This window comes from Pogona vitticeps, chromosome 6 (assembly GCF_051106095.1).
Source record: "Pogona vitticeps strain Pit_001003342236 chromosome 6, PviZW2.1, whole genome shotgun sequence".
Lineage (NCBI taxonomy): Eukaryota > Metazoa > Chordata > Lepidosauria > Squamata > Agamidae > Pogona > Pogona vitticeps.
This window is the reverse complement of record NC_135788.1, coordinates 64,334,312-64,362,087: the sequence shown is the minus strand read 5'-3', so window position 1 is coordinate 64,362,087 and position 27,776 is coordinate 64,334,312. Positions and strand designations below refer to the sequence as shown.

Genomic DNA, 27,776 nt, shown 5'->3' with positions numbered 1-27,776 from the left:
ATAGTCTCAAGCACTTCAGGAGAAACACACCAGAAAACAATAAAACCTAAGCTACCCTACCTAATACAGTGGTGCCCCGCTTAACGATTACCTCGTTAAACGTCGAATCCGCTTGACGATGAAGTTTTTGCGATCGCTTTTGCGATCGCAAAACGACATTTTAATGGGCAAAAGTCGCTTCCCAATGATCGGTTCCCTGCTTTGGGAACCGATTCTTCGCATTACGACGATCAAAACAGCTGATCGTCGGGTTTCAAAATGGCCCCCCTGCTGTGTAAAATGGCCCCCCACTGTGCTTTAGGATGGATTTTTCACTGCACAGGCATCGGAAAATGGCCGCCCTATGGAGGATCTTCACTGGACGCTGAGGTATTTCGCCCATTGGAACGCATTGAACCGGTTTTCAATGCATTTCAATGGGCTTTTTTATTTCGCTTGACGAGGATTTCGCTCTACAGCGATTTCGCTGGAATGGATTATCCTCGTCAAGCGAGGCACCACTGTACTCAAACCGTAGACTAGATCTGAGACATGCACAAAGTGCATCCTTTGCAGCACGGTTGTAGGAGAGCAGATAGACATAATCTCCTGAGTAAGACTGAGCCAACCAAGTTTTCTAATGCCTTTTATACATTTAATGAGCTATTCCAAACCTGTCCTGCTCAACATATTAATCTTCTTTCATGTTTATTCCAACAAAAAAGCATCTTCCTGCCCTCTTCCTTTCCCACATCTTTAATTTGCATGACTCTGGGAAAGAGGGCAGACAAGTTTTTGATGTCCCACCAGATATGATATGAGTTGGAGGCATTTGTTCCCTCTCAGTCCTTCTTTGAAGTCCTTTTGAACAGAAGCTCAACTGAGAGTGTTAATTGTCCTTTTGTCTCATCACACACTGGTTCACACTTTTCCAGCCAGCTCTCCCAATCAATGAAAGAGAAGCCCCCAAATTTTTAGTAGATAGATTCATTGTTCCATGCTTCTCAGTTTCTTCACATGTTTGAATTGTGGCTTATTAGTTGATTTGCTCCTACTTTTGTGAAACCCTCTCCTTTGATTCATTCATAAAACTCCTGGACTACCATATTTTGAGTCAATTTTTAAAAACTAGTTGTTAAATAGAATGATTAGAATAACACACTGAAGCTATCCATAATTGAGCAATTGTAGAATGATGCCCTTGGGACCCAGAGCACAATCCTGTCACTGCTCAGTTATGGATGACCTCAGCATGTCAGGATAGTCATTCTTCAAAGTAATTTTCCAAGCTCTGCTTCTGTGCTAAATGAAGACAGGCTTATATAAATGTCCTAGCTTGATTGACTGTGTGTATACCATGTGCATTGTTAGAAGGCCAGAAAAGACATGTGTAATAGTACATCAGAATGAAAGTGTCAGTAGGTGATGTGCTGAAATTCACACGGTGAGGCATTGCAGTACCTGTGGTCAGTGAGAGAGCCAGCTTTCTTACTTTATTTACTTTTACACAATTTAAGCCTTAGGTTTTGAACAGGAAGTTGATTTTACTAAGTTAGTAGCCTGTGCAGATGGTGGTAATGAAAGAGGGATAATGCATGTTCTTCAAGTGATGGAAAATGCTAACACTTGTAGCACTGTGAAAGGCTGTGCTTGTTGGAAGGAGGGCTGGAATTTAGAAGTTTTAGTTAAAAAAGACATAGAAACTTTAAAGCATTTGCATGGTCTCCCTATTGTTGTGACCCACACCAACTTCTAGTCTTTATGTTAAGTTTTAGTTAATAGATTAAGGGCTTTTACTGCCTCTTTTCTTCTTCCTTCTTCACCCCAGAAAGACCTTGTTGCTGAGGTTCTCCATTCCAAAAACTGTGGCCAGCAAATGATACTTCATCTTTTAAATGTCACATTACTCACAGAGACAGGGAAACATATGTCCACCAGATCATCTAAATAAACTGGCAACTATTCTACAGATCATTATTTGAAATAAAATTGTCTCCTTAAAGTCAGATGCTTTATTTGCTATATTTGTAAGTGTTGTTTTTTTCAGAAAGCAAAGCAAAAGCAAATTGTGCTGCTTATATGCTGCCCCATAGAGATCACAATGGAGGCAAACATGATTTCTTTAAGTGTATATTAAAATGTATAGGCTACTGTTAAACATGGTGCCATCTGAAATTGACACCAAATGACAAAAATGCAACAAAAAAGCTAAATTTTAAAAATTGTCAGTTACCATGGCTGACACATTAAGCAGCATCAAATGATCAGTCCCCCAGCTAAAGAAATATGTGAAAGACATTATTGAATACTGAATGGTCATTATTTATTTTATTTTATTTTGTTTGTTTGTTCCATTTTTACCCCACCCATCTAGATTTGGGAATCTACTCTGGGCAGCTTACAGAATACAGTGGTGTCTCGCATAGCGATCGCTCCGTTGAGCGACAAAATTGCTTAGTGACTAACTTTTTGCGATCGCAAAAGCGATCGCTTTGCGATGGTCCCTATGGGTTTTTTTTTCGCTTTGCGATGATCGCGGGGGAGCAATCATGGCAAAACGACCCTTTTTTAACAGCTGATCGGCAGTTTCAAAATGGCCGGCGGGAAAACAAAATGGCCACCCGCTGTTTTTCCTCGCTTTAGAGGCACTGAAAATGGCTGCCCCATGGAGGATTTTCGCTTAAAGGTGAGTTTTTAAGTCCATAGGAACGCATTAATTGTGTTTTAATGCGTTTCTATGGGCTTTTTAATATCGCTTAGCAATGAAATTGCTTAGCAACGTTTTTTCCGGAACGGATTAACGTCCCTAAGCGAGGCACCACTGTATAAAGATAAAAACAGCATTAAAATAACTTTGATCATAAGAGCAAAAGGTCAATGAAGAAAACAGGATCCAAGATTGGATAAAGAAGCTATGTAATGGGAGGAGGAAGGCCTGCCAGAAGAACCAAGTCTTCAACTTTTTTAAAAAAATTCCCAGCGAGATGCCAGTCAAATCTCCGGGGGTAAGGTGTTCCAAAGATGAGGACTGTCCGTTGTGGACAGTTTAAAGAAACTGCTAGATGAACCTTCTGAGGAATGGAGTTCTTGTGTTTTGAAACTGCAAGACCATCATGAGTAGCTATGCAGTACAAAGGCAGCAATAGGACACTGATGAAATATATATTCTTCACAGCATTTAGGGGTTGGGTTCCAATGATTTTAGCCATGCTTTCATCCCACTGAAACAAATGTGAATAGTATCAGTCATGATTTATACGTTGGAATAAATTATGACTAAGTTAGTCTGGATCCAAGCTTGTTTTTTTTTTCTATGAGAATGTTAGTTTTAGGCTTCTTATGAGGATGAATTAACACAGAATTTATCTGTTTTTCAGCAATATTTTAATAATTAACTCAGTTTTACAAGAAAAGTGACATTAATTTTAATAATCAACACAGGACTACAAGTGACATTTTAATGATGCTAGCCAATGAATGGATTTTTTTTAATCAATTGTATTGCAGTTGTGGAATAAATTTAAATTATTTCATTGTTTAATTTTAGATTTTTAGATTTCTTGACTGGAATGTCCTTATGTTGGGGGTTTTCAATGGCCATACACTGTCTTTAGCCTCTGTCCTGAGGAGCTACAGTTCTGGTATGACTCAACTCTATGTATCTTTCAAACATTTCAACCAGCTTTAAGTAGTTGTGCTGGGTGGTAACTTTTTAAAAAGGAACTTTTTTTAGGTGCAGAAATCCAATTGTTTGGCTATGAAAATGGCAAAGAACTCATTAACATATTTGAAAGCACAATTCATTTTTTTGGTCAACACATAAATGAAACACTGTGTGTGTGGAACATTTTGCAATCAGGAAAGTTACAGAAATGCTGGCCTTTTCCATGGAGCTTTTTATAGCAAGCAATTTCCAAGCTTTAATTATTTTAAAAATGTCTTTTCAATCAGGCCAAGATGGTTTTAAAGGAATTCCCAATAAGTTTTAAACATTCACTAGATGATCTAAGCATTGTCAATGTACTCTTGGGAACCTGTGTATGACATACAATCAAGAATGCAGATTTCGGAAACAAAAACAGGCTATGTTGTTTTGATTTGATTTGAAACTTAGTTTAGAATAGGCACATCCCACTTTTCTTGAAAGAGGAAACAGAATAACATCAAAAAACAACACACTCCCCCCCCCCCCAAGCAGGTATTGAGTAGGGATGCAGGACCAAGATGATTAATTTTAAAGTTTGCAGAATGGAGGCAAATGTTTTGATGTTCATATAATTTAGTTCTTTTTACATACCAATCTGCAGCCTGGTGTGTTTTGGAAGAGACTGTGGAAAGTAAGTTCAGAAAACAATACAGACTGACGGAGTCTCATTTTAAGCCTGATAGAGGTAGAGCTGCACATATCGGGATAGTCATTGCCAGCTTACTGCTGTGATGTTCACGTTTTCAAAAAGTCATAAAACTGGGTAGACATTGTGTAACAGTGTAGTTAGATGTACCACACAAGTAGAGCATATCAGGTGTAAGACATCACCACACTGCATCACTTCTGAGAAATATTGGGAGGGAAATAGCAGATCTGAGCTATCACAGCTGTCCTTGATTCCATTTCATGCCAAACACCTGCAAGCTCTAAAAGGATACCAAAACAAAACCCCACCCTGTGGCAGGTAGCCAGCCCTTAATAACACTTCCTCAACTTCACATTGCCATAAAAATGAATTTTAACTTTTTTTAAAAAAAATTACAGGAACCTTATTCTTCCTCTCCCTGAAGTCCAGTTCAGTTCCTTTTAGCTACTCTTTCAAAGACAGTAAGTACGCTCCAGAAATAAACACACAGCTGAAGTACTTGAATGCTGAAAAGCAACTCCTTGTTTTCATCTAGTGTTATTCCTGGGAAGTTATGAAGTTGGTTGGCTATGTTCAGTCTGAATCACCTGTTCTTTTGTCCCATCTGTATGGCAGCTGACAATGCAGATGGAAAGCATGGGATATATGCTTGGAAAAGACAGACAGTTTCCCTTCTTCCTCTGATTTCTGTCCCTCTGGATGTCCTCATTCTATTAGTGGGAAACTAGACATCACAACTGTAGAGACTTGATAGTTCCACAGTTGCCTTTACTGTGGAGAGCATGAGAAACAAACTTGACTGGATGAACGTGGAGCATATAGACATCAGCGATGAACATAGGAACATATGTCAGAGCGCAAAACTAAAAAATGCTTTTACTTAAAAGCTACTGACCCTCAGAGTAAACATCACTTGATTAATGGACCAAAAGTTACGACTCATAATTCTATACGTTCATATATTTCATATATTCATGATTATCTTCAGTTCCTTTACTCGATGCCGCACAGAGCCATCCTACATAATTTAACTTGAATACATCTATATGAAAATATTCCTACCATCAAGTTTTAAATATCCACAGGCTATATTATGGCAGCTACAAACAATTCCTCCCTTTCTGAAATGACAGACTGTGCTTTGCACCATTGTGATTAGTAAATGCTTACTGATAATAATCTAAGTGAAGTTAATTTATATTTTTCTACGAACCCTTGCTGGTTATGTTTGGCATGAAATGTGTCCAAAAGCAGAAGGGCACAGGTAACCATTCCTGAATGAATACATTCTGCCTAGATACGTCGTTTAGGAAAGAAGTCAGTGCAGACAGAATTGGGATTTTTACCTATGTTGCATGCATATATGCAGAGATACCAGTTAACATGGAACATTTCTGAAAATTACAGAGGTACTTTGTGTTTTACATTCTATTTTTCAAAATAGCGTTTAAGATTAAAATACTCTGTGATTTTATCACTTTTACGTTTTGGCTGCATATTCTTGACTTCTGGCCTTTATGCTATACAGATGTGAAACTTGAGTTTTGCAGTAATTTATAGTAACTAGAAGCAAGGAAAAAAGAATCCCCCGCCAAAAAAAAAAAAAAAAAAGAAAAAAGAAAAAGAAGAAGTTAACTGTGTTTCCATTTGCTTAGAGGCTATCGGTGTCAGTTGTGTTAGTGGGACAGAAGGCAGGGCTTTCTGTGGCAGGTGATAGGCAGAGTCACAGGCAAAAGAGGTATCTACATACATATGAGGGGGGCAGGGAAGCAATATTCACACAAATATAAACATAGAGACAGGTAAGCAGAGAGTCTTTCAGAAGCTATCTCAACTCTACCTCATTTACTTACTCCACAGTTCAGTTGAGGGGCAAAAATACAACTTGCTCTCAAATAAGGAATTCTGCAACTTGCTGCTGCTGCTGTCTTTGCCTGGTTTTAAGATTGGCAGTTGACTTAAATTCATTCTCTCCTTTCTTTCCCCTGTCTTGCCCCCCCCTCTCTCGTGCTCACTTGCTCTGACTCTCTTTGCACACTGAATGTGGGGCTGGGAGTTCAGCAGGAGAAGGAAAAAGGAGGGGCCCTGACTCTGAACCTCTGGTAAGGAGGCAAGCAGGATTGGGCTAAGCCAAGGATAGCCTGAATATAAACTAGGACAGCCCTCCATTTGCTTTAATGGGCTGAGCTCCATTCCACTTCCTCTTCCCTTCCCTCGCCTCATATATCACTCAAGGAAAGTCCACCATAAGTTCACATTAAGAAAGTTTCAGATCTTGTCAAGGGTCTCGGCTGGTACACAAGTGCGGTTATAAGCATTATTAGTCTGGTAGTTGATTAGGTGACTTAGTGCCAGTCAAGATGGGGGAACTTGGAGCAGTCTAGCTTGGGCTTAAACATTCCTACTTCAGCATGATCTATCTTATATTGCACTTGAGCAATCCTTCAATTCACACTGGATACCTTTATTCTCCTGTGAGAAGTGCTCCACACAGGTCTTTGAATTGCCAGTTAACTTGTAAACAAGATTTTCCTGGTTTAGGTAAAGGTAAAGGTTCCCCTTGACAATTTGCCCAGTCAAGTATGACTCTAAGTTGCGGTGCTCATCCCTGTTTCCAAGCTGTAGAGCCAGCGTTTGTCCATAAACAGTTTCCGTGGTCACATGACCAGCGCACCTAGACACGGAATGCCATTACCTTCCCACCGTGGTGGTACCTATTTATCTACTCGCATTTGCATGCTTTCAAACTGCTAGGTTGGCAGGAGCTGGGACAAGTGACGGGAGCTCACTCCGTCACATGGATTTGATCTTACAACTGCTGGTCTTCCAATTTTGCAGCACAGAGGCTTCTGTGGTTTAATTTTACTCAGTTTACTTGTGAGTAATGGGGCAGCTGCAACAGCAGTAGTGTGGCATGCTTGCACCAGCAGTTACATTGGTACCACTATGAGTGGAAATGTTGGGGTGAAGTTTGGGGAGAGAGAAGGCAGGTAACATCCCCTCCCTTTCCCATCTTTCTCCTCAGCCATGGTTCTGCTGGGGCTGTGCTGCCTTGTTGGGGACAGAGCCCATGGAATCGTCATAGCCCCATTCACTGTCTTTTCCTGCAGCTGTTATTCAGTGGTTTGTGAGGACTTTCCTTTTTTGTTTAAATAAAGTAAGTGACATATCAAAACAGCAGTGCATCAATATAGCATAGAGTATGTATTATACACCTCATACTGAAAGACACCTCCATTCTCCCTTTTAATGTCACAACTCACCTCATATATCAGCAGGTTGTTTATCTCAGAGAACACTGCCCATGGTTCCATCTGGGTGTGAACTAACCATCATCATGGGCTACACAACATGATAATTAGGAATGTGCTGAATCATGCTACAAAAACTCAGATGCCCTAGTATTGTGCCAAAAAGGCATGGGGGAGTTCTAAGAAGAGGCAGGATGGAGTGCTCTAAGGGAAAACACACATGGACATCATAATTGGGTTTGAAACAAACAGCATCCAAAGCAGTCCAAATAGTTATCCATATACCTGTCTGGAAAAAACCCTGAGCTTGCTGCTCGAGCAGTCATATCTCTTTGGCAATGAGAGCTGTTTCCCAGACTAAGGTGTTAATTGGTAAACAGTGGTGAATTTTCCAAGAGAGAAGACTGTCTATCTATAAGCTGGATTGGTGGGAGCAAAATGCCGCAACACACAATCACTTCCTTCCCTCCTCCTCCATTTCTGGTGCATTCACATGACCTTTCCTGCCTTGAGAGATTCCTTACACATGCATAGACAGCTGAAAATGAAGTCATTTTTTCTTTAGCAAAATCCATTTGAGAGGGCAAACCTTTAGGATTGTTGCTAAAGGTAGGGTCACAAGTTTACACTGACCAATCATATAAATAGCCTCCATACCAAATGCCACATTCGGTCTTTTAGCCTCATTATGTACATATATTTTCAGTGGATACTGCTGAGAATTTTGTTTTGTTTCTGTTATTCTGGTTGATGAGATCATCTAGTGTATCTGCATAATTTTCTGATCCTTCTTTATCTTAGCAATGCTTCCTAGCTTGGAGTCAACTACACATTTTATCAGCATATTCCTGTTTCCTTTTTCCAGGTCACTAATAAAAATACAGACCAAAATAGATTCTTAAGATTAATCCCTGAGGGCCAGCATTGGCTGCTGGTCTGTATCTAGAACATTTTATTCTTGTCTTAACCATTCTTCCTAAAAAAGACTGGCTTTTTTGTCCTATCTTCCTCCTCCTTGTTTCTCTTGTTGATATAAATGCCAGTAAGTCTATCAATCACAAAACTGTCTGGTTTTGTGAATAACAAAAATGAGAGAACAAAACAGTTAAAGTTTCTTGACCAGCTGCAAAACAGAAGAGCAGTGAAGTAGACAGTCATATGTCCTACTGACATTTGTATGCTGGCAAGAAAAATCATAAGAAATGCTGTAAGAAATGTTGTGACTTGCTTTTCTATTCCAATTTTTAAAATTTATTTCTACTCCTGCCTAGTGTGTATGTTAGCAACAAGAGTCAAATCAGCTTTGTGAGAGACTGGAGTCTGTATGTAATTGCCTTTTGTTCTGCAGAGGCAACCTGTCTCCATTGTTTTACTGTAGTCTTTGCCCAGCACAGTAAATAAGGTTGGCTGAGTGAATGCGCGTGTGATCCCCTTGTCTCTGTCCATGCACATTGCTCATCTCTTTACTCTCATAACCTGTTTGGCCCACCCATGGAACTTCCACAAGGGACCCTTACATAATTCAGATTCTTTATTCAGAGTCCAGAAATCTTTTTTTTTTCAAAGTGTAGTTGTAAAAACATGCCACAGCTTTAATTGTAACCAATTGTCTCCATAAAGAGCAAAGAGCATGCATAAAATGTGTGTTTAGAAAAGTAGCCTGAAAGAAGCAAAGGCTGTGGGATATTTAGGAGATAGGTTAATGCTGAACATGTCTCGTTTTAGAAGCAGGAAAAGATGCTGACAGAGCAATCCTGCTGTGAGTGGGTGGGAGAATTAGGAAAGAGCAAACACCACATCTAAAGCCCTGCTGGCTTGCTGCAGCTAGGGAGGGAGATGAGGAATGGCAGTGGCAACGGCGGTGACAGTAACAGATGTTTTAAAATTTTCCTTCCCATTTTCTTAGGGTTAGGATTTTAGGCATGCCTGTTTTGACCTTCATCTGGCCCAGATTCCAAGTTTTCATTAAAAAGAAGAGAAAAAAAGTCTCTGAAAGTGAGGTCCTTTTTACCCCAGTGGATAGGACAGTATAACCATAAATGACACTAGGCCTTTTGGACCTAGAGATATAAGGCAAAACATGTAGTCACTATTTTGGCCAGTTGTTTAGCAAGAAAGAAGCCTTTCTCAATGTGATTTGTCAATGACTGAAACCATACACAGTTTGCCAGGTTCCTATAGATGTATGAATGAAGACTCAGGGGGTACAACTAGATGGCCGAATTATTCCAGCCTGAATCGTTCTTGATTGTGACATACACTGCAATCGAGATGACATGCACCACAGCTTTGAGGTGTATGTCATTTGGGTTGATCCTTGGATCCACATGCAAGGATTGATCAACCATACCTCAGGCAAACTTGTTTAGCATGATCAAGCCACTTTCCAAGATTGGTAAGTGGCTGGCTGACCTTTGGGTGAAGCTGCTTAACTATCTCAAAAAACCCCTTGCTGCTCATCTTTGGAGATGAAGAGAATTAAAGCTTCAGTCCTTTGCTAACAATTTAAAAGGAATGAAACCAACAGCTATGCTTTGAGAGGGCTTTTTAAAGAAACCATTTCAAAGCATTGCTGATAAGTTGTTGTTGTTATTTAGTCGTTTAGTCGTTTCCAAGTCTTCATGACCCCATGGACCAGAGCACACCAGGTCCTCCTGTCTTCCACTGCCTCCCAGAGTTGGGTCAAATTCATGTCGGTAGCTTCGGTGACACTGTCCAACCATCTTGTTCTTTGTCGTCCTCTTCTCCTCTTGTCCTCACACTTTCCTAACATCAGGGTCTGTTCCAGGGAGTCTTCTCTTCTCATGAGATGGCCAAAGTATTGGAGTCTCAGCTTCAGGATCCGTCCTTCCAGTGAGCACTCAGGGTTGATTTCCTTCAAAATGGATAGATTTGTTCTCCTTGCAGTCCAGGGGACTCCCAAGAGCCTCCTCCAGCACCACAATTCAAAAACATCAATTATTCGGTGGTCAGCCTTCTTTATGGTCCAGCTCTCACTTCCATACATCACTACTGGAAAAACCATAGCTTTGACTATTCGGACTTTTGTTGGCAAGGTTATGTCTCTGTTTTTTAAGATGCTGTTGAGGTTTGTTATCACTTTTCTCTCAAGAAGCAGGTGTCTTTTAATTTCATGGCTGCTGTCCCCATCTGCAGTGATCATGGAGCCCAAGAAAGTAAAATCTGTCACTGCCTCCATATCTTCCCCTTCTATTTGCCAGGAGGTAATGGAACCAGTGGATATGATCTTTTTTTTTTTTTTTTGGGATGTTGAGCTTCAGACTGTTAATTCCTCCTCACTTTCTGCCATCACAGTGGTATCATCTGCATATCGGAGGTTGTTGATATTTATTCCGGCAATCTAAATTCTGGCTTGGGATTCCTCCAGTCCGGCCTTTCGCATGATGTATTCTGCATATAAGTTAAATAAGGAGGGAGGCAATATACAGCCTTGTCGTACTCCTTTCCCAATTTTGAACCAGTCAGTTGTTCCATATCCAGCTCTAACTGTTGCTTCCTTTCCCACATATAGATTTCTCAGGAGATAGATAAGGATAGAATTGGGCACTCCCATTTCTTTAAGAACTTGCCATAGTTTGCTGTGGTCCACACAGTCAAAGGCTTTTGCGTAGTCAATGAAGCAAAAGTAGATGTTTTTCTGTAACTCTCTGGCTTTCTCCATAATCCAGCGCATGTTAGCAATTTGGTCTCTAGTTCCTCCGCCCCTTTGAAATCCAGCTGGTACTTCTGGCAGTTCTCGGTCCACATACTGCTGAAGCCTACCTTGTAGGATTTTGAGCATAACCTTGCTAGCATGTGAAATGAGTGCAATTGTACGGTAGTTGGAGCATTCTTTGGCAGTGCCCTTCTTTGGGATTGGTGTGTAGACTGATCTTTTCCAGTCCTCTGTCCACTGCTGAGTTTTCCAAACTTGCTGGCATATTGAGTGTAGCACTGTAACATCGTCTCCTTTTAAGATTTGAAATAGTTCAACTGGAATGCCATCACCTCCACTGGCCTTGTTGTTAGCCATGCTTTCTAAGGCCCACTTGACTTCACTCTCCAGGATGTCTGGCTCAAGGTCAGTAACCACACTATCTGGGTTGTCCGGGACATCCAGATGTTTCTGGTGGAATTCCTCTGTGAATTCTTGCCACTTCCTCCAGCACCACAATTCAAAAGCATCAGTTCTTCAGCGGTCAGCTTTCTTTATGGTCCATAAAAGCTGATATGTTAGCAGCAGTTAAAATAAAATGCAAAACTTCCTTTCTCATGCCATTCAAAGGGAGAGTGGAAAGGAACCTTTCCATTTCTCAAGCTTATTAAGCAGCTTCACTAAAGGGACGCTCAGCCAGCTGCTTTGGTTCAATCCCAGTGGTCATACATGCTGAAACTGAATGAAAATGGAGTAATCCCACTCTCACAAAACAAAAACAAACAAAAACAAAACAAAACAAAAAATCCCAAGAAAACCCACACAGGGACCTAAAAAACTGTAGGTAGGCATTGTTCAGAGTTGGTTGCTTCACAATGACATGTGTGATTGCTTGAAAAATTACCAGAACAGCCCATCCCCAACCTGGACAAAATCATTGGACAAATATTTATCTGATTGCAACCTAAATCTCTCACTGGCAAATGTTCCAGTGGTGGAAGAGTCAAGGCCTAGCTGGTTTGTAAACACCTGAAATCTGTTGCAGAGGTGTTTTAAAGAATATGGCCCTTTGATCTGTTTACATAGATATACCCTTCTAAGTTAAATGGAACTTAAACCTCGGTAAATGTGCATTAGAGACTCAAATATTTGTATTAGTCACCACTTCGTCTCTCCCAGTTTAAAATAAAAGGTAGTTTTCCCCCCGGAACATCTATGAATCTCGAAGAAACAGCAGAGAATACCAGGACTATAATCAATAGTGTAATCACAAACTCAGAAGTGCAGGGTGCTTCTCTCTCTCTCTCTCTCTCTCTCTCTCTCTCTCTCTCATACACACATACATTTCTTTTCTTGAGTGCACATCTACACGCATTCACGTGCTCCAAATTATGACAGAGCTGTCAGAGCTGTCCATTAGTGGAATAGACTGCCTCAAATTGTGGTGGGGTTCTTTGGAGGTTTTTAAGCAGAGGCTGGATGGAACTCTGTTGGGAGTACTTTGATGATGGCCTCCGTGGTCTCTTCCAACTCTATGACTCTATGACTTAGCTGCAGCTAGTACAAGAAGCAGGCAAGCATCCATGGGGAGGAAAGGGAGAAACTGTCATCCACAGACCAGCCCGCTTCATATTTGGCTTGTGAAAAGTGAAGGTAGCATCAGTTGCCACGGCTTTCCCGCCACGAGAAATAGAGAAAGAATTGGGGTGGAAGGAGAAATGCAAAAATTTCCAAGGAGCCTGATGAGTGAATTGCAGGACAGCTCCTTTCTGTGTTTTATTTTACACTTTGTGTGTGCGCACGGACAAAGACTGAGGTGCAGACTGCCAACAGCATCCAAGCCATCTTAATCAAGGTAGGAAGGCAAATGAGAAGATGAGCTGGTTCCCTCCACATTGGGCAGAGTATGAGGCAGGAAAGTGGTCTGAAGTGAGGGGTGAATGTTGCTTTGAAGGAGGCGCCAGTCTAAAGGGAGATGAAGTGGCCATCTGAAGGAAAGGAGGGAGAGAGTGATCTGAAGGAGCTAATAGAGAGTGACCTGGGAGGGTCCTGACAGAGGGAAAGTGTCCATGCTTCGACTCACCCTCCCATGGGATGGCACGACTGCACCATTGACAATAATGTGAAAAGAAAGAACTGCTTACCATTTTAACTGGATGGACTGCAGGAAGGTCACAAGGTGAACTGGATTACTTAGAAGTCACTTGATAGGCAATGGACTGCAGCTGGCAGAACCAAAGTAAACCAAAGAAAATGGTTTTGCTGTTGTTTTACATAGCCACAGTCCTTTGTGAGTGCAGGGAAGGACAGGCAATGTTGCACCTACGTCAGTGTACTCTGGTGCTTCTTGACATGTACTATTGAAGACTTGACGTTATCTGCCTCAGATGCTCTTGATGTTGCCCATCATTGGACAAAAGGTAACTGATATATTTATTAATTGCCACATTCTGCTTCTGACATGAAGAGTTTAGTTTGAAAGTACAGATTAGCAGCTTCAATTTCTTGCACTGCAGCTCCCTGAATCGTCCAGCCAACCTGACCAGTAACTATTCTGCCTGAGAGGATTCTGCAGGTGGCAGAGGCAAAAAGTATATTGTCCAGTTTCTGCTGTGAATCTCATTCCTTGTTACAGCATAGTTCATAACAGTGAAACAAAACAATAATTAATGGGGAATGCAGGAAGAAAGAGAAGCAAAATATGGAACATGCCACATTGGACTGGATTGCCTATACGTACCTGTATTATACATCTGTCCTTATCATTTGTATCCTCTATATCTATCTCTACATCTATCCACAATCGTTGGTTCTATGTACTGTCAAGTGAATTATGGCAATCATAATTGTTTTCAGTCTAAGTTGGAGGGGCACATTTTTAACAGTTAAGTTGATGTTCAGTTGCCATTTTAAGTTATAGGTGGCTACAATAAAGCCTTGTCAGGAAAAAAAGAATGTGCATGGGAAATCTCACTGATAATTTTTCTTCTCTTTCCCTTCCCTGTTTTGACCTTTGAAAAGCAGAAGAGCTATAGAACAAGCTCAATCATACTGTTTTATGGTTGTGTTAGGGTTTGAACCCAAGACTTTGCAACCATAGTTGGATAGTCTAAACATAATACTGTTGCACACACTTCTTGTAACTTTCCCTTATACATATGGATGCAGGTCATACTGTATGTGCACCTTATCATAAGAACTTCTAAATGTTTGCATAGATACTTCTAGCTGTACACAAGATTGAATGCCTATATATACAGTACATACAGTATGTATGGGAGTATATTGTATGTATTATAATTTTGGGATTACTTACAATTTATTAGGGTTGTAGAGTAAGACTATGTCCAGTGCCTTATTTTGTGTATTTGAGTTCAGCGTACTTATGTTCATTGAAATTGGACACAAATATAGGTAACAGATAAGCAGTTAATTGCAGCTTGCATTTTAGAAAGAATAATTACATCAGAGGATGCAACAATACGTGCATATCAATTACAGTACATATATTCAATTTTTGTATGTACATATTTTCAATTACTATATTATTGTTGTTAGCAAAATGGAAATTGAGGTTTTGAGCTATGACCTTTTGAATTTCTATTTTAGAAGTGAACAGTTGGTTAATAAAGGGTATTCCCATGCCTTAAAAAAACAAAAACCTCTTCATAAATGTATTTACTTAAAAAAAAGTTTGAATCATATTTATCATATTTCTCCAAGGGGGATACAAAAGACATTTTGGATTATAAGGATTTCAGATAAAAATGGGCATCTGCCAGGAAGCTTTCAAAACTTTGCATGACAGGTCTGTGTATCTGGATTGGAATAAAAGGCTCTAAGCGGTCCTTTGAAGAAGCCTCTTGGCATTCCTTCACTTGATGACTCCAAAGTTAGAAATTACAGTGCAGCTTTTCAAAGCTCTTTAGGTAGAATTTTGCTTTGGAGACAGACGTGGTGTTATCCAAACTTTTAGTTAGCCCCCTGTTATTGTTGAAGATAATAGCTGTAAGAAAAGGCCAAAGGAATGGATTGTAAGGATGGGAACTTAAATTACCAGCTCACTGGGTGATTTTGGACCAGTTATCACCAGGGGCTTGGGGGAATCATGCATGCTTTCCTGAGTCCCTTGGAGAAATATGGGAATAAAAAATGATTAAATCTTAATCCTGGGTTTCATGAGGTAAAGTAAAAATAATATACTTTAGGTACAGATGCTGTTTCTCTTTAAAAGTTGCTTTTGTTAGACTTTGCAGACAATCTTAATTTTTTTCTCTTTAATTTTATTTATTAATAACATTATTTGGATCCCATTGTGGCCCAAGGGGGTTCCCAAAGCAACTCACAATAAAATAGAACTTCTCATAAAAACCAATTAAAAACTGTAAAATTAGATGGGTGTGGCATAAAAGTATCCAAAATTCATTCACCGAGGAGCAAAACAAACAGAAACCTTCAAAGTAGATTAAAAGCACGATGATTTAAAGCAGCAACGATGATGACAAAAATAGCAATACTCACGGTGAGCATCGGTTAAAGTGAATGGTCTGAATCCTGACTTTGAGTGTGCCCAGTGAAAATCATGGAGCTTGGAGAAAATTGTGTTCTTGCTGCCAGTTTAATTGCCAGTCCAGCCATTTTGTATAAAAAGCAGTGGGAGTGGTTGATCATCTTGTCCTTTGTCTGGGATAGCAAAATATCTTCTGCCAGCCCTATCAGATTCCAGCCTACTCTTTTGGCTCTTTTCAAACTTAGCTTCTGACCTGTCTCTATACTGATGGTTGGAAAGGGCCATCCCCTCTTTGCCCAGTCAGACTGGTGAACGAGTGTAATCCAACATGGGCAGCAGGGCTTTCCCTTCCTCTTTCCTCTGTTCCCCTAGAAAGAGCTTCTGGAGGGTGTCACGTCCCTCCAAAGCAGGTTTTGAAGGTGTGCAGGACGGTAGGCCCTGTCTCTTTCTGTACTGTTGAGAAAACTCTTTTGCACGAAGGAGAGGCTAATTGGATGTAAACCCACACTTTGCCTTCTCATATAGTGTGTCTGATTAAACGTACTTGCTCTTTTTGTCCAGGAATTGCTGCTCTGGGTGGGATACATGTTTTGTGCTTTTGATATATTTTATGTGGACAGTAATCAATATGTTACTTATTTAGAAATGAGAGAACCATTTGGCACTTTCCAGTTGTATCATCCTGTGTAAGATCAACTAAATATTTGTATCCATTATGTATGAGAACAGTGTGCTATAGAGTATCAGCAATGCATATAACAGTCAGGTGAGTGATGCAGTGTGAACACAACTATTATTCCTTTCTCTTCATGTAATTCATGTAAAAACATTGCCTCCTTCATGTAAAAAACATTGCCTCCTCTCCCCGAAGCCTTGGTTTGCACCAGTAGAATAAATATATCTGTATGCACATTTTTTTCTCTTCAAGTGAGTAGCAGCACTAAAGGGGGAAAGAGTCATGAAGAAAGTGGTGTGAAGCCAAAGAGCTAACACCTCTCCTCCATGTTTCACCTCTCCTCCCCATAGCTCAGGGATCTCAAACATGCGGCCCGGGGGCCATTTGCGGCCCGCCGGATGATAGTTTGCAGCCCTCGCCTTGCCTGCCCCCCTGAAGTGCCCACATGTCCTCTGCTGTCAAGAGTAAAAAAAAAGCCTCCCCTTGCTCGCTGGCCCCCTCCCAAAACAGCCTGTCTGCCAGCTGGCAGGGTGCAGTTCCGGATGGAGGCTGCAAGAGGCGCTGTCTTGGGGGACAGCTGGTGAGCGAGGCGCACTGCCAGCCCTTTTCCCCGAGCGCCCGAGCTGCCGCCGCGTGATACCTGAGAGCAGAGCTCGCTCCCAGCCCCTCCTCGGAGTGCCCCTCCAGCAGCGCCTCCAACAGCAGCTGCCGCCGCTGCCTCTTCCAGGGAAGCGGCTCTCTTTCTCTCTTTCTCTCTTGGCACCTCCAGCACCAGCCTGGCCAGCAGCCACCTCAGCATCCAGTGGTGCTTCCTCGTCCTCTTCATCCTGCTTCAGCTGCCTCTGCTCCAGAAGCTGCCTGGGCTCGCCTCGCAAAGTTTGCTCCTCTGTCGTGGTGGGGGTAGCTGCTGCTACTGAGTGTGCCTTTTTTGAGGGGGGCAATTATGTCATGCCCTCCTCCCCCCCGGGCTAGGCGGTGACCGGCACTCCCTCCCTTCTCCGCTTCTTTGTCCTCCTGCTGCTGCTGGTGGTAGTGAAGAAGGAGCCGGAGGGAGTCATGGCTAGCGACAAGGGCTTGTGCCCCCCCTCCTCACCCCAGCCGGGCTAAGGAAACTCCTGCGTGGCTTCCTCAGGCTCTTGCTCCGCTTGGTGGAAAATCTGATGTGGCCCACCCTCACCCAGACTCTGCCTCCAGTGGCCCCCAGGTAAATTGAGTTTGAGACCCCTGCCATAGCTCTTATTATTGTTGTTACGACTTTTAATGGAGACAGAGGTGAACTTGCACACCTTTGTTGTTCTCATCTGATAAGATCCTCGTGTGAAGTGGCAAGCCTTTCCAGGATGTTTGCAGCTGATGTGCAGTCTTGATGTGCTGCTGCAGATTGCTAGTATAGTTGCATCAATTCCACCCTCTATAGGTGCTGTTGCAGCAATGCATACTTAACAGCCCCTTCCAGGCTCCAGGAAGGGCAGACTGTCAATTGAAATATACTTATTTTTGCTCATCTAAGGCTCCTGTCAAGTTAGCAGGTGTCACATACTATTTACATGGGTAAAATGGAGCAGCTGAGTTATAAGAAAAATATGACCTAGTACCTTATTGGAGGCAGGGCTATAAGAGCACATCATCCTTGTGAAGGTGCCTCCACAATTGCTTGTTTAAAATACATTTTTATTGTAATCTCAGCTACTAAATTTTAAGGAAACAGGAAATAGTTTTTCTCTAGAAGCATGCAGCTAAGCAGACAAGCCAGAAACATTGCAAAATTATGCAGCAGAAGACTAGGAGATCTCACCCTCCAACAGCCTTCTATGTGTCAACACCTTTGATCACATGTTGAGGTACTCTCTGTCCAACTTAAGCAGACTCATTGGCAAGTCTACACTAAATTGGAAGCAACTTAAATTCCCATATTGTGCATGTTGGAGGTATGAGTGCCACACTATTTGTGTTTACACCGGTCTTTATTAATGATATATTACTGGTATCAGCTGTGCTTTGAAGTGTAAAATTCTAATTCTTAAAAGTAAACAAGATGTGTGGTTCACAACTGTTTTTTTTTAAATCTTGACCAGTGATTAAGGAGACCTTTTAGATGAGAAATATAAGTTCCATATGTTTAAGGATGACAAAGGAGGTGCATTGTAACTTGCAAACAAAGAGAGGCTCTGCCAGGTGTTTTGCTTTCCCATATGTACTTCTGTTAGTTGCAGTGCTCATCCATGGGAAGGAGCAGCAGCCACAAATAAACCACACTAAGAAAGAAAGAGCCAATTGTATTCTTGGGAAAGTAGCTGGAAAATAGAATAATAGAACAGTGAAGTTGGAAGGATCCTATAAGGCTACCAAGTCTAGCCCCCTGCTCAGTGCAGGACTACAGTGCTGCAGCTGTCATGATTAAAGACTTAAGAAAAATCTATCAAATTTTCCTTCAAGCAGGCACTCCAGTATAGTAATTTAACTGCTTGTCCTTTAAAGAAAAGATCCATTATGTACCTGTGTGTGCTCTGTTTTTGGCCCGGATCCAATCGCTAGTCCCAACCAGAGTAGGCCCACTGAGTCAGCTGGTGAAAGTTGAATCAACACTTATGTATAAACTCCCTGATTCGAGGAGTCTATTCCAGTTGTGACAAGTAGTTGGATTCAGACTTAACTGATTATTTAAGAATATAGCTATAGCTCAGTGGGTAGACTGTATGTTTTGCATGTAAAAGGTACAATGCTCAAACATCTGGTATTTCCAGCAGGAAAGACTTCTGAGTTGTCTCCAGTCTGGACTATGTGGACTCATCTTCATCATTTGAAGAATGAAAATATACACAATGGTTACATTGAGGAATAGCAAGGATTACACTAATGCTGCATAAATGAAAGTAAAATTCATTGGCTTCAGAAATATTGTGGTGGAATATGAGCTTGAAGGAAGTGAAACTCTGAAGGTTGAGAGGGCTACTACCAAGAAGACAAGATAGGAAAGAGTTCCAAAGGAAGAGCAATAAAGATCTTTCCCTGTCCGCACACAAAGAAGAGTAGGGGACAGATGGGGGGAAGCCACTGATGCACGAGGAATCCACTCCCAAAGATAGATGTAGGGCTGGCAGTTCAGCCCTACACCTCAATTACCTCAGTTCAGTCTCATTAGTCTGTCTTGAAGCTGGCTAGTGTCATAACTCTGATTGGAGCACAGCAAATAAAAGAGGTATCGTGGGTGGGGATCCTAAGAGAGGACAAACTTAAGTCCTAGACCAGAATCAGGAATTTAGGAGATAAGTTTCTAATGGGATTTTCTGCTTAAATCCTAGAGGGGTGTGTGTGAGAAAGTGATTCATCTAGGCCAAATCTGTAAGAGAGAAGTGAAGTCAGCAGGACTTTATCAGGGGACTCCCAGGGGACTCCACGAAAGCTTCAGGCAGAGCTGGCAATAGCACGTAGATGAATAATGTAGCCATCTCTGTGTTTTTTTTAATGGAGTGGTTTTCTAAGGTGATCAAAGTTCACTATCAGTCATGTAGTGCCCACCTCTTCTTTCTTAACCAGTTCTATACTTCTTGTAATCTTGCACATGTGATTATTTCTGGTGACCTTGTTCTGCCAGAGAGCAGCAAAGTAGGTGTGTGCTTTTTATGTTTTTGGAGTGCAATTCCTGGAAGCCCACAAATCCAAATCAGCAACCTGGAGGTTTCCCCTCATTAGAGAAGGGCTCCTAGATTTTTTTTTAAACCTGCAACATGGGCTTCCTCGGCTTTTGTTTCCTGTTGTTGATGTATAAATACTGAGAAAGCTGCCCCAGAAAGCTGGAAATCGTAGTCTCACTGCCCCTTAGGCTCTATACAGGGCACCTTCCCAGGAAAAACTAGAACAGCTTTTAAAAAACAGGCAAAGAAATCAACCATCAAAGAAATTCAGTCTGGGGAAGGCAATGATTCAGGTAAAAAACAAAACAAAACGAAAACCAAACAGGAATCCTTCTCTACAGAGGGAAAATTTGCAGGTGTGATTTGAGTTTTTGGGCTTCAGTACCTGGAATTCTTGTTGCATGCTTGGAATTGCAATTCAAAAACGTGGAAGAGCACACTCCTACAGCAAAGTATCAAAGGGAAATAAAACGGTGGCTAAATGATCTACTTAGTTTTCTGGAGGAATATTTTCAGCACATTTTGTTTAAGAAAGGGATAAACACTCTAGGCTCTTCTAGCTTCTGCAAAGCCTTGTGAGCATAACAAAATAGGTGTTTCTAGATTTACTGTCTGTATGCAGGTTTGGACCTGTGAGATAAGACTTTGCCTGGAGCATTCATTTCTAATGTCTTGCTGATTGTGCTGCCTTGATTCTGGCAGATTGCACTGAATCAGATAGTCTGCAGTTAACATTTCCTATCATTTCCCATGTCTTTGGGGCATATTGGATAATCTGACCAGCAAGGTATTTTTTGTCCCATTTAAATCTTCCTGTGCAGTAGCACCCATAATCCCTTCGAAACAAGCTTCCGGTTAACCAGCACGGCCATCCAACACATGTGCATTTGTGTCAGTGTATGTGTGTGTGTGTGCGCGCGCGCACACACACACACGCACACACACACACACATGTCTTGGCAGAAATAAAGCTTTTTAGGGATGTTATTAAGTTGTTTGGTAACACTGTGTTCCCCTAAGAAATTCGAACAGTGAGGCATGAGATTACAAGGTGTTGATTTGTGCTTTTGTATAACAGTCATTACCCAGGAAAAACATAAGATTTATTGGGATGTCCTTGTTTATAAAAGGTTTGGGTACACTTATTTTATTGTGATGCTGTATTGTGGTGTGCTTGTGCATTCTTTATTTTGATGTCTGTAGCAGATTATATACTTAAAATCATTTGGCTCCATGAACAGCCTGCTTGTTGCACAGTCTTTTAAACACCTGGTAATTAGTCTCAACTACACAGGTGGTCTATTATAGATCACTTGAGATGAAGAAAGAGATGGCCCTCAGCTAACATTCTGTGAATTTAAAATAGATGGTTCTCAGATAAATAATCATTTCTCCTATCTCTGGTCCCTAGATAAGTTCTCTTCAATAATTTAAAAAGAAAAAAGTGGGAAATCTTCGTGTGTGATCAAATAACTGAGATCATCCAATTGAAATCAAAGGCATAGTAATAATAAGCACACTGTAATGAAGAAAGTATGTGGCTTTCTTCATGTGTCAATTTGAGTTTAAAAGAAAATTGTGAAAAATGATTGGTTCTTTGAGGGAAGTGTTTGGCCCTAACACTGCTTTTTGCTGTTTGTTCCCTTGTCCTCGTCCTGTGGAAAGGGTACTAAACACAGACACTCTTACTTTCATTGTGCAAACTTTCTCTACCTCTCATTATAGGCGGCCGATGGAAAAACAAACATCAAGTAAACCATATGGGGACGGTTTATTTCTTTACAAGTTGACTAGGAGACAATGTTGGGTGGATTTCACCAAATCAGACACTGCTGTCATTTCACAATACAGGAAATTTGGAAAAGGTGTTGCAGCTGTTTTAAATAACATCCAATGTGGCAGTTCTGGGTAAAAATCTTCACTCCTTCCTCAGAAGAAAATGGGAGGAAAAAACTACTCATCCTACTAAGAATGTGGACACTTAAGATTGTACTGTGAAGAGTTATAGCTGCAATTCTAAAAACTAATTATTTGCTTCTTATGCTTTTCAAAAATAACTAAAATAGCTGTTTTAGTTCCATTGGGGAACAGTCTGAGTGGTACAAAACACACCCACAACAGTGCATGATGTGGCAACTCTGCACAAATAACAGCACTAAACATTACAGTGGCAGGTCACTTCATCAGAAGAGTCTCAAGCAGACTCTGAATACAAACAGAACAGGTGAACTGGAGCTGTGTTTAGCGGTAAGTAAGCAATTGGCTGCTTTGCATTTTCATGTAAACTTATCAAATTCAGCCTTCCTAATTCAGAAAGTGGTGATATGATAGTATTTACACTTTTTCAAAATTGATGAAGCCAGTTTGCATAGGAAAATATGCATATAATTAGGCAAAAGGCACATAGAAAGGCATGTAATAAGTAAAAGTGCCTTATATTAAGGAATTACATTGTTATTCTGGAGGCATTTTGCAGGTGGTGGTATCAGTCCCTTCCATCTGAATGAAGTGGTTGAAGGCTGTCCTACACAGGAGTCACCATTCTGGGCTGTTCTATGCAATATCAATTTTCTGCCTGAACTGGGTACTGGAACATGGATCCTGAGGATAGTTTGTGGGTAGTTTCAACAGTCCTCTCTAGGTGGATGGTATGGCTGAATTTTGTTTGGCTAGCCTATTCAGAAGCCAGCATTCTAGGCTGTTTTTCACAATGTTGTTTTTCTTCTTGGAATGGGTACTGGAATGTTGCTTTGGAAGGCATTTTTTGGCTGGTACCAATTTTTCTCTCTAGTTGAATGGGTCTGGTGAATTTGGTTGAGCTGGCCTAGTTGGAAGTTGCTGTTCCAGGGTGTTTTTAACAATATCAATTTTCTGCCCAGAAAGGGTACTAGAATGTTTTTTCTGCAGTTGATTTATGGCTTTGCACATCTGGCTCATCTAGCCACATGGGTGTTGTGAATTTGGTTGGTTACCCTACCCGGAAGTTGCTGTTTGAGTCTAATGTGTTCCATTCTGAAGGAGCACTGTTTATTATCCCCTTCATGGATTGCTGCCTTGTTGTGGCAAAAGGGCTTGAGTAATTCAGAGAAGCTATGGGCTATGCTGTGCAGGGACACCCAAGACGTACAGGTCATAGTGGAGAGTTCTGACTAAACGCAATCCACCTGGAGTAGGAAATGGCAAGCCACTCCAGTATCTTTGCCAAGAACGCCCCATGATCAGAAACAAAAGGCTAAAAGATATGACGCTGGAAGATGGGCCCCTCAGGTTGGAAGGCATCCAACATGCTACTTAGGAAGAGCAGAGGACAAGTACAAGTAGCTCCAGAGCTAATGAAGTGGCTGGACCAAAGCTGAAAGGCTGCTCAGCTGCGGATGCGCCTGGAAGTGAAAGGAAAGTCCAATGCTGCAAAGGAAAATACTGCATAGGAACCTGGAATGTAAGATCTATGAACATTGGTAAGTTGGATGTGGTCAAACAGGAAATGGCAAGAAGAAACATTGACATCCTGGGCGTCCGTGAACTAAAATGGACAGGAATGGGTGAATTCAATTCAGACGATTATCATATCTACTATTGCGGGCAAGAATCCTGTAGAAGAAATGGAGTATCCCTCATAGTCAACAAAAGAGTGAGAAAAGCTGTACTGGGATACAATCTCAAAAATTATAGAATGATTTCAATATGAATCCAAGGCAGACTTTTCAACATCACAGTAATCCAAGTTTATGCACCAACCACCAATGCTGAGGAGACTGAGATTGACCAATTCTATGAAGACTTCCAACACCTTCTAGAACTGACACCAAAGAAAGATGTTATTCTCGTTCTAGGGGATTGGAATGCTAAGGTAGGGAGTCAAGAGATAAAAGGAACAACAGGTAAGTTTGGCCTTGGAGTTCAAAATGAAGCAGGGCAAAGGCTAATACAGTTTTGTCAAGAGAACAAGCTGGTCATCACACACACTTTTTCCCAACAACACAAGAAGCGACTCAACACATGGAAATCACCAGATGGGCAATACCGAAATCAGATTGATTATATTCATTGCAGCCAAAGATGGAGAAGCTCTATAAAGTCAGCAGAAACAAGACCTGGAACTGATTGTAATCTGATCATCAGCTTCTTATAGCAAAACTCAAGCTTAAACTGAAGAGAGTAGGAAGAACCATTGGGCTACTCAGGTATAATCTAAACCAAATCCCTTATGAATACACAGTGGAAGTCAAGAACAGATTTAAGGAACTAGATTTGGTGGACAGAGTGCCTGAAGAACTATGGATAGAGGCTCAGAACATTGTACAGGAGACAGCAACAAAAACTATCCCAAAGAAAAGGAAATGTAAGAAAGCAAAGTGGCTGTCCAACGAGGCCTTACAAATAGCAGAGAAGAGAAGGGAAACAAAATACAAAGGAGATAGGGAAAGTTACAGAAAATTGAATGCAGACTTCCAAAGAATAGCAAGGAGAGACAAGAGGGCCTTCTTAAATGAATAGTGCAAAGAAATAGAGAAAAATAATAGAAAGGGAAGAACAAGAGATCTGTTCAAGAAAACTAATATCTCCAGTTTTCTGGAACATTTTGTGCAAAAATGGACATGATAAAGGACAAAAATGGTAGGGACCTCACAGAAGCAGAAGACATCAAGGTGGCAAGAAAACACAGAGGAAGTATTCCAGAAAGATCTGGATCTCCCAGACAACCCAGATGGTGTGGTTGCTGACCTTGAGCCAGACATCCTGGAGAGCGAAGTCAAATGTTCCTCAGAAAGCATGGCTAACAACAAGGCCAGTGGAGGTGATGGCATTCCAGTCAAACTATTTAAAATCTTAAAAGATGTTAAGGTGCTACACTCAATATGCCAGCAAGTTTGGAAAACTCGTCAGTGGCCAGAGGATTGGAAAAGTTCAGTCTACATCCCAATCCTAAAGAAGGGCAGTGCCAAAGAATGCTCCTCCTACCCTGTTACTCCTGCTGTACTGTTGAATGTGATGTAACAGTGATATTCTTCCAGTTTCCTCTTTAAACAATGCTAGGCCATTTTGGTGGGCCTAAGGGCAAAATGTTTGCCCCAGCATCTACTGAAGTCCAGAAATACAGAAACATTTGGGAAATTGCAAACAAAAACAAAGGAAAAAGGAAAGGGAATGAAATTTCAACAATAGCAGTTTTTTTGGTTTGTTGTTGCAAAGAAAATAAGAATGGGAGGATATTGGGGGATTCTGTGGGCATGTGAGGCCCACAGACATGGACCCATGAATCTTGTATGACCTATGGATGGCACTGTTCTTACCCCTGTTTTACAACAAGGAAGGCAGAGAGCATGACATTTGGTTTTTGGTAGAATTGCACTTCTGCAAGGCTTCTGGCAGCATGATTGAATTTGAAAAGAAGGCACAATGTCCTCATGTGTCTCTCTTGTTTTAAAATGTGGAATCACTCCCTCTTTGATGGTGCAGTGGCAGAAAATGCGGCAATACTCACAACAAAAAGAGGGAACCAGGAGGGACTTAAAACACATATGGCCCACAGGTGGTATCTTGCACACGCCTAGTTTGCTGGGATCTGATGCATTCCACTGTAGATCCAGAAGGCTTGAAAGAAACAGTAGGCACATCAGCAGATTTCAGCACATCACTAGTAGAGTCAGGGTGTATAGTATATATGCAGTGTGTTGAGTTATTTTGCTACTTGGGACAGAAAAATTGTATAAGCACATCCATGTGGCATTAAAGCTACAATAACAAATGAAACAAGTAACAATTTGCTGCCCTTTCATAATATGCATATCTAATTTTGTAGGCAATTACCTCAGCCTGCCTAATGGTATAGGTACCCTTGGCAAAGCTCTCCTGCACCTATATGTCTTCCAGGTTTCGTAACAACACAATAGTGTGGGAATATTCTGTTATGTATACAAGGAAGCTGAATTCCCTGGAATGGGGTACTTCACAGAATTTGGCAAATTTGGCTGTGGCACTGAAACTTCAGTTACACACCACTGTTTCTCTACGGGGGCTTTGGCAGTTGCAATTTTTCCCCCTCTTAGTGCTTGTCTGTAGTGGTATGTGGGCCAAGATGCTTTCTTTATTATGTATTTTTCAAGAATCCCTTCAATAAATATTACTTATGAAAAATAACAAGTAAAAAGTAAATTCTACATTTTAAAAAAGTATTTGAAATTGCATACAGTATACAAACTGGAAGCACACATGTTCTTATTTTAATTTTGGAGGCTGGAACTCATCATCATCTTACATTTTTGAGAATTTCACCTTGAAATCATTCTGTTTAAAGGATGCATAGAAAGCTTCCTTATAACTTTCAGGAACAAACCTTAGAAAGTCTCCCGGAATGCTCTTATTTATTAAACACTTAATTGCTATTGTTTCAATATTATTATTTGCTTACCATTTTGAAAAAGGGAATATATTCTAATGTCAATGTAATTTTATTTATTTGTATTATAATTTTGTTGATTTGTAATTTTTGCCTGATCTTTAGCTAGAAAGGTTCCCAGAGCACATTAGAGGTCAGTAAAAACAAAGAAAGCCCTTGCTTTCAGCCCTTCAAGCTGAAAGCAGAGACCAAAAAGAACAAGGGATAGGGAGAGAAAAAGACAAGCAAACATGGGCACTAATTTGAAATGTTAACTACATTCTTATAGTAATCAGTTGTGAATGGAAATTGACTGGTAAAAATAATAGGTTAGGAAGCAAAACTTTGGTGGGCCTTTGAGAAATAGCATGACAGCATAGTATTCCTGAAAGTGGTTGGAACAGAACTTTTTTGTTGTTGTTGTCAAATAATAATAATAAATATTTTATTGTGGTCATTGACCAGCAAAAGTAAGGGACATTATTTAAATAAGGAGACATAAAATCAGTCTAAAAACACTAAAAACATCTATATAAACACACACACACACACACACACACACACACACACACACACACCACACACACACACACACACACACACACACACACACACACACACACACAGAGTCATTTAGTCGTGTCCGACTGTGACCCCATGGACCAGAGCACGCCAGGCCCTCCTATTTTCCACTGCCTCCCGGAGTTGTGTCAAATTCATTCTGGTAGCTTCGATGACACTGTCCAACCATCTCATCCTCTGTCGTCCCCTTCTCCTCTTGCCTTCACACTTTCCTAACATCAAGGTCTTTGCCAAGGAGTCTTCTCTTCTCATGAGATGGCCAAAGTATTGGAGCCTCAGCTTCAGGATCTGTCCTTCCAGTGAGCACTCAGGTTTGATTTCCTTTAGAATTGATAGGTTAGGTTTGATAGGCCTTGTTTTTGCTGACTGTATAGAGCTTCTCCATCTTTGGCTGCAATGAATATAATCAATCTGATTTCGGTATTGCCCATCTGGTGATTTCCATGTGTAGAGTCGCCTCTTGTGTTGTTGGAAAAGAGTGTTTGTGATGACCATCTTGTTCTCTTCACAAAACTCTATTAGCCTTTGCCCTGCTTCATTTTGAACTCCAAGGCCAAACTTACCTGTTGTTCCTTTTATCTCTTGACTCCCTACCTTAGCATTCCAATCCCCTAGAATGAGAATAACATCTTTCTTTGGTGTCAGTTCTAGAAGGTGTTGTAAGTTCATAGAATAGGTCAGTTTCAGCCTCTTTAGCATTGGTGGTTGGTGCATAAACTTGTATTACTGTGATGTTGAAAGGTCTGCCTTGGAT

The 27,776-nt window shown here is 41.0% G+C and overlaps 1 protein-coding gene across 7 annotated transcripts in view; it reads left to right on the top strand.

Moving 5' to 3' along the window:
• Positions 1–27,776, top strand: part of SUGCT (succinyl-CoA:glutarate-CoA transferase) — a 506,744-nt gene that overhangs the window by 199,068 nt on the left and 279,900 nt on the right. The window contains exon 13 of one of the 7 annotated variants that reach the window (XM_073003758.2): positions 1,808–15,258. The exons of the other annotated variants lie outside the window; for them this stretch is intronic. Coding sequence (XP_072859859.2) covers positions 1,808–1,930 — 123 coding nt within the window. The 3' untranslated portion in view covers positions 1,931–15,258. Of the gene's footprint in view, positions 1–1,807; positions 15,259–27,776 lie in introns of those variants that run through there. 7 annotated transcript variants of the gene reach the window in all.